The sequence below is a fragment of the Anopheles marshallii genome, chromosome 3, assembly GCF_943734725.1.
Source record: "Anopheles marshallii chromosome 3, idAnoMarsDA_429_01, whole genome shotgun sequence".
In the NCBI taxonomy this organism is placed as follows: Eukaryota; Metazoa; Arthropoda; class Insecta; order Diptera; family Culicidae; genus Anopheles; species Anopheles marshallii.
The window spans coordinates 32,812,731-32,820,148 of NC_071327.1; the positions used below are offsets into that span (position 1 = coordinate 32,812,731).

General features: G+C 44.6%; 2 protein-coding genes across 2 annotated transcripts; one reads left to right on the forward strand and one right to left on the reverse strand.

Moving 5' to 3' along the window:
* Positions 1 to 200: 200 nt before the first annotated feature.
* On the reverse strand, positions 201 to 1,280 carry LOC128710855 (protein held out wings). Its single transcript, XM_053805709.1, has one exon. It carries the CDS (start codon positions 1,278 to 1,280, stop codon positions 201 to 203), a length of 1,080 nt encoding a protein of 359 aa, XP_053661684.1.
* A 3,334-nt stretch (positions 1,281 to 4,614) lies between these two features.
* LOC128715154 (potassium/sodium hyperpolarization-activated cyclic nucleotide-gated channel 3-like) lies at positions 4,615 to 6,369 on the forward strand. Its single transcript, XM_053810035.1, has one exon. It carries the CDS (start codon positions 4,615 to 4,617, stop codon positions 6,367 to 6,369), a length of 1,755 nt encoding a protein of 584 aa, XP_053666010.1.
* Positions 6,370 to 7,418: the final 1,049 nt, after the last annotated feature.

Below are 7,418 nucleotides of genomic sequence, written 5' to 3' on the forward strand. Positions count from 1 at the left end.
AAAAAAGGGGTGAATTGTTGTTGCTTGTAGTAGTAGAATGCTGTTGCACTGTTTTTGTTTTTGCAAGGCGTTTTTGTTGTTGGATTTTTGCGCTTATTTGCATACTAAAATTATTGTAGTTTTTTTTGTGATTTTGCAACACGCTATTTTGCTATTTTGTTGTTTGTTGATTTGTTTTTGTTTTATCGAGGGGTTTGTTTTTAGTAAGGATGATCGCGAGACGCATATTGTCTTCTTGGATTTTTGATTGCACCTACGCTGTGTTCGGGGTACTCGGCGAGGAGCGGATTGCCGGCGGCCGCCAGCGCATAGCTGTAGTCCGTGTAGGGTGAGGCGTAGATCAGTCCGGTCGTGTGATCGATCGTGGGCGGTGGCCCCGACCCGGGTATGAGGCTGGCAGCGGTTGTCGGGACGGTGATGCGGGGCGATAGGATGATCGGTGCCCCGAGCGGGTTCGGTGCGGTACGGCCAGCTAATGAGTTAGCCGCTGCCAAGTTGGCCAGTGTCGCCTGGTTGAGCATGCGCGAATCGGCTGCTGCCGCTGCCGCTGCCATCTTCCACCGTTCGTCGGTGTACTGTTGCGGGTCGAAGTTGAAGGTATTGTCCGCCGGCGCTACTTTGGTGGTCGAATCCCGGTACGTACCGTTGATGATGGCCAGCTCCATTAGCTGCCGTTTCTTGAGCTCGTCCTCGCCTTCGGCGTGCGGTACGAGCAACTTTTTCACCTCGTCCAGCGCACGCTTCAGCTTGATCGAGGCTCGATTTTCCGTGTCCTCCACGGTGATCAGCACGTGCAGATCGTCCGACAGGTGCTCCCAGTTCGGTTTGCCCCGGTTTGCGTCCTCCTTTTTCTTGTCCCGCATCGAACCCTTCCCTCGGACCATAATCTTGCAGCCCGTTTCCTGTTCCAGCTGCTTGGCGGTCATGCCGCGTGGGCCAAGTATGCGCCCGACGAAGTTAAAGTCCGGATACTCCTTCACCGGGACGTACACCTTCTCGTTCATGGTGATCGATTCGCCCTCCGGTTCGGGTAGCTGCAGCGGTTCCTTCGTCACACCGTTGATGTGGAACAGTGAGGCACGCACCTTCGCTATTTCCTCATCGAGCAGCCGCTCCATGTGTAGGAACACGTTCGGGAAGGCGGCCAACTGTTTGCGGTCCTTCAGTAGCTGTGCCAGATAGTCGGCAATGCTTTGTGTCGACTGCTGGTTCGGGCCACTGTTTTCAGTGCTGGCACCGTACGAGTTCATGATGTGATGATGATTGTGTTGTTGATTCATGGGAGAAGCTGTACCGTTCCGGTATTATTTTTTATATATTCTCAAAGTGCCGTAACAAATACGCGCACTCACACACACACACGCTCTCGTTGAAGTACGCGTTTTATCCACAGTACCGGTGTACTGGGTGCAGAATTCACTTTACTAGCGTCAGATTAAATCACATCAACCACACGCACTCTCGCGGGGGTGCTGTCGGGTGTCTTAGGACTCTTCTGGCTAACAACGTATCAGCATTGTTTATGCACCTCTCTCTATTTCGACACTGGATTAGTTTGAACCACTACCGTCGACACTTAATTTAGCTTTCTTCTAACAGGCCCAAATATCGCCTCTGTGGACGTGGACCCAACACAATAAAACACTCACAAACTCTTCTATTGTGATGCATGCACGCACTTTTTGTACCTTGAAGATGTAGGAGAAAGGAAGACAAAACTTTTTTAGCACACGCACATTAAATCCACCACAATAAAGCAATTCAAAACATACAAATAATCACAAAACACACAATTCTATGGCACACTCTGGCCAGTTATCATTCACGTCACCTTCATCGATCGAGTTTCATCGATACACTTGCCGATCACCTGTGACGATCGATGAATCGAACACGCATCTCGAAAGAGAGTAATTGCGATGATCGTCCATTTCCTGGAGTTGTTTTTTTTTGTTGTTCTTTTCACTAAAACTCATTTATCAGCTATTTTTGCTTTCTCTTTAACGCGGTGTGATCGTTTTTCGTGCTACTTTCGTTTTTTTTTTTGAACGTAGAAATGTCAACAAGTTTTTCCGTGCTATGTATGCGTGTTTTATAAACACACAAAATAAACGTGCAAATGTCACAAAACAAGCTTTACGATCCAGAAATCGTGGCTTCTATCATACATTCACAGTAAGAAAAAAAATAAAGGTTTTTTTCCTATTTTTTGAATGTTAATAATTCGCTCAATTCAAAAGTGTACGTGTGACAGTTTGCCTCATTACACCTGTTTTTTGTTTGCTTCTTTTGTTTGTTTATCACCTATCTACGCTATTTGGCTGCGAGTCAGCAGATTGAGAAAGTAAATAAAAAGGCATAAAATTAAATGAGCTTTGGTTCGTGTACGATCGTGAAGAATAGAAAAAACCTATCTTTAAACATGGAAATCAAACAATTTCTTGTGATTTTTGCTTCTTTTACACGTTTTGTTACAAATTTTCTCACGCCTACAACACAACTCTCAAGATGCTGGGGCGGTGATCTGCAACACAGCCACACAAAACAACACTCCCTACCCGCACGCACACAAACACCAACATAGCGCCGCTTAATGGCTGACTCGCGCGAGAATCACTAGCAAGAACAACACACAACGAAGCGAATTTTCACTCGCAGTTTGTTTTAGCGATACTAGAATTTCTAGAGTTTCTTGTGGTATTCTTGGACATTCCCTGAGGTGTTTGTCGTGCGTGCATTTCCATCAAGAAATCGTTCGTCACGGCATGAAAGAGAAAGCAAAAAACGGAGGTTTTGTCTGAAGAATTCCACTGATATAGTCTCTCCCTTCCGAAAGAAAGTACATTTTCTTTTCTGTCGCGTAACAAAAAGCGCCTCGTTTGATGGGAAAATGCTTCTCAAAAAGTAGGAGAAAACGTTTTAAAACACAGTTACAAATTTCACACAAATCACGGCGGATCAACAACACACAATTCTTTTATCGGTCTTTCCTACTCTTCTTTTTTGGTTCATGCCTATGTTGCTATCTCTTTCGTTCGTTCCGTATGAAATGTTTAACTTTTTATTTGTATTTTTAAGCCTGTGTTTGCGGGGTGCGCGCTCGCTCCGTGGGTCGTACAACAGTGTAAAAAAAACAAACACCACACTACTACTACCGACTTTACACTCCATACCGAGAGATAGGCGTAATGATCACTTTTTTTCCTTCTCGTTGAAGAAAACAGGCTTTCTTGCGAGACGCACTTGATCGCGACACACAAAAGTGTGTCAAAAGGAAACGTCAAAGTGTCGCGCCGCAGCAGTGTTTTTTTTTTCGTTGGAAGTTGTTTTGTTTGCTTTAAAGAATGAGAGAAAACGAAGAAACCGCGAGGCACAATCACATCATTGCTGACGCTTCACTGTATGAAAAGTGCCAATTTAGTCGATTTCAGGTTTTTTTATTCTCCTCCGGTGCACAACACTTGCTAGTCAACACGCCCCGATTGATCACTGTTTGTGCTATCGTCTCGGAAAGTCACTTATTTTTACCTGTTCTTCAAATTCTTGCCAAGTAGGCTTACAACAACGGACCGCACGTACAACCGACTCAGCGCAAGGTTCAGATCGAAATAAGCGCAGGCGAGTGTGCGTTAAAGGCTTACGCCAGCACTCCGAACGTTTACCGCACGTAAGCATTCTGTCTCGCTCCGACAACCGTCCTGAGCCCTATCTCTCTCTGAGCGGAATTGTACCGCACAGTGGGGGAGGACTATGTATATCACTCGACAAAAGATTATTTTCCACACAATAGTTTATGCATAAAATAGAAAACAATTTCCATTTCACATTTGTGCATGAAACATTTCAGCTGAATAAATATCAAAATAAAGCAATAGTTTCCTGTAAGAGCTTAGAAACATTAGCCCAGAGTGCACTGTAGCAAGGTTCATGCTCTTCGTTTGGCCTCATTCGCGACAATACGCTACTCTGAAAGATCGGTACCCTTCACGCACACACTAAGCGGGGCAGCGAATTGTTTAGCTGAGTGTGAACCACACCGCCGTGCGAAAGAAAGAGAAAGCAGCCTGCTATTGCTGTTGCTCCTTTAGCGGTTCTTCTTCTCCCTCATTCTACGCGTTTATTCACGCACACAACTATCAAACACACCCACTCAAACTTTCCCGAGAATCTTTCATTCTGTCTCTTTCTTGGTCGTTTGCTCTTTGTTTTGCATGATAAAATAACGGACCGAGCTAGGGGACATTCCGATGGAGAGAAAGAATCAACCGCAAAGTGTAGAAGAATGTTCTATGGGGCGAGCCAAGCAGTGTTGCCAGATGAAAAGAAATGTTTTCAAGTAATTTTTCCAGGTAATAGTCCTTTTAGAAAATATATTTACACCGCTATTTTCTTTGTTACTATTAGTGTAGCAAGCAGTTTTGAATTCATTTTTCAAAAAAAGGCATAAGAAAATAGTTTCATTTATCTAAAAGCTCCCTTAATCAAAGTAACCCCTTGATAAAATATTTTCATACAATACAATCAAAGTATGCGCCGTCTCCTATCAAGTTCTAAATCGTGTGGAAACATCGTTCCTATCGTACCCTAAAACCACCACGAAAAAAATAATCGAAAATGAGACAAAGGTTGAAAGAAAACCGGCACATTTGCACGATTGAAGAGACGCGTATTTCACAAGCTGAAGATCGTGCCCTTCCAAGGTACATGAAGTTGTTACGCGCCTTGCAAAGGCTACGACTCGCATCCGGAAAACACCCATCGACAGAGAAGCATCTGAAAAGTTCGTTTCAGATCGTCAAGGAAAACGAACGACTGTTGCGTTCCTATCCATCGTACATAGTACATCCGTTTAGCTTGCTCCGGCTGTACAGCGATGTGATCGTTTTCTTCGTCATGAACCTGCATCTGATGTTACTACCATTCGCTTTCAGCTTCCTTGCATTTGAGTCTCATCCCACGCGGCATATGGTGGAGTACGCAGATCTGGTCCTGTGTTTGATTCTAGTAGCTGAGTTTGCATTGACATTCTGTACCGGATTTGTAGTTTTCGAAACGAACGAAATTGTGCTGGAACCAAGGAAGATCTTCTTCAACCGTCTACGACCTTTTCGGCTGATGTACGATCTCTTTCTATTTATACCATACATATTGTTGCTAGAAGTGTTTGATACATTGATTTATGAAGCGGGAGCTGAAACTTGCCTGGGTTTTGTGACGTTTTTGTATTTGAGCCATATTGCACGCTTTCGAGATAGTAATAGATACTTCAACGTTATACCACGGTCACTTAAGCTACCCGAGAGCAAGACGCGCATTGTGCAGGTGATCATGAACACACTGTACGTGCTGCATTGGACCACTTGCCTTGGTTACGTTATACCGATTCTACTGCAAGCGAACCCGTCCACCCGTTCCTTCGACGAAGAAAGGCTTCTAAACGTGATGCGAACCCAAATGCAACATCCAAACGTATCGGAGGCATTGCAAAACGTCACCAATCCTTTCGTTCGGCTACGGTTAAGCGACTACGAATCGAACGCATCCACAACGTTTCGGTACTTCCGGAGCATGATGGTCACGCTGCGGGTCGGTATGGCATCGAGTGAAAAAAAGGACATTGAGCAACATTTCGTGTACCACTGGGTCATGATGCTGGTCATGTTTCTCGGCTGGCTCTGGTTCAACTACGTTCCCGTGGTGTTGTGCCGGTTCTTTGACTCTCCCGAAATGGCGACCGATCAGTACGATAAGTTTATGGCCAACCTCAACGCTTTTGCCTACAACAAGCATCTGAGCGATGCGTTGCAAAAGAAGCTAAGGACTAATTTTGCAACACGATTCCGTACCCGGTATTTCGACGAGGAGATGATCATGGGACTGTTTCCGCAGAATCTGCGCAGCAGCATACGGATGGAAACGTGTCGTCATCTAGTGGCGAGTGTGGATTTGTTTAAAAATCTTCCCTACTTCATACTGACGGACATAGTGAACTGTTTGCGGTTGGAGGTTTATCTACAGGATGATGTGATTATTGCGGCTGGGAGTTATGGTGATTCGATGTACTTCCTGGCAATGGGAACGGTGGCAGTTTATGCGATGAATGGGAAGGAGCTGGGACATCTGACGGATGGTGCGTACTTTGGGGAGATATCTCTGATCAAGCGTAATCAGCAAAGGACCGCTAATGTGATCGCCCTGGAGCCTTGTGAAATTTATCGTCTGTCGTATGAAGATTTTCAAAACGTTATAAAACCTCATGCTTATTTGTTGAATCGAATCCGTAAACAGGCCGAGCAGCGGATGGCGATGTTGAAAAAGAAAAAGGATAAAATGTACGGCAAAAAGCTGATTGAAGGATTTCTGCAATGATAAATTTTCGTAAAATGTAGGATTTTTGGAAATAGTGGTGACTCATATAAAACATAAATTAATGCATTATCTCTTCAACACTTCAAATAAATAAAATAAAATAATAAAAAAATAATTCCCTTTTTAACAACTTTACAACTTGACGATCTGGCAACCCTTCTTCTATTTTAGCTGCGAGTGAGCGAGATGTGTGCGAGACTATGTTGGGGGAGCATTGGTAGATTAACATGAGTGAGAATGTTGGATCTTTTTATCTCTCTCTTTCTCTTTCGGTCTCTCGATCTCTTTCGCTTCTTTGTGTCCCTTTCGATCATCACGAAATCACGCGCTGACTCAGTTGCTCTCCGCTCACCATAAAAGCATGGCCTGCTTCGTTTTGCCCCCTCGTCCAACACCCAGCAGCAGCATACACATACGCATAACAGCATAGCTTAAGTCATCGACCAACAACCCTCGGTTGGGATGCGTGAAAAGGCCAAAAGATCCCACTGGGAAACAAAAAAACATGTTGCGCACCGGGGTTTTATTTTATGTTTCGTGCATTGGGCCGATTGTGTTGGTGGGCTGTAGAGATGAACCGTGCGCAACGGTACGTGCGGGCGGTAAAACGGGAAGGGGTTGCCAAGAAGTCAAACATAATTCTGACGTTCTGCTTCTTGTCTTCGCGGGATGTGATGCTCATTCGTTCTGTTTTTTTTCTGTTCTGTTTTCTCCCCTCAAAAGTGTTCCCATTTTTCTTGAGATTCGTCCATAATCTTTCCCGCCATGAACTTTCTTTTCCGCATTTCTTTCAACGATCATTCCCGTCTCTGCAGCGTCCGAGACGGTGAGTTCGGGATGCATGTGGCCTGCAAATAACACTCCTCTTTAGTGTTTGTTGTCGCTTCATTTTTAGTGGCTTTGCGTGCGGAGGTCTGGAATCTTGCTACAGGAAGAGACGATTCCAGAACTTCTTGATTTCAGAACACAGATCTGGTATTGCAGCAACGAGAAAAGGCGCCCATAAGTTAATCCCTTGGGTATGTTTTCAAAGCGTGAATATTTTTTTT

What these genes read in the sequence shown, in the direction of transcription:
- LOC128715154 (XM_053810035.1), top strand. Translation starts at nt 4,615, where the DNA reads ATGAGACAAAGGTTGAAAGAAAACCGGCACATTTGCACGATTGAAGAG.
- LOC128710855 (XM_053805709.1), bottom strand. Translation starts at nt 1,280, where the DNA reads ATGAATCAACAACACAATCATCATCACATCATGAACTCGTACGGTGCC.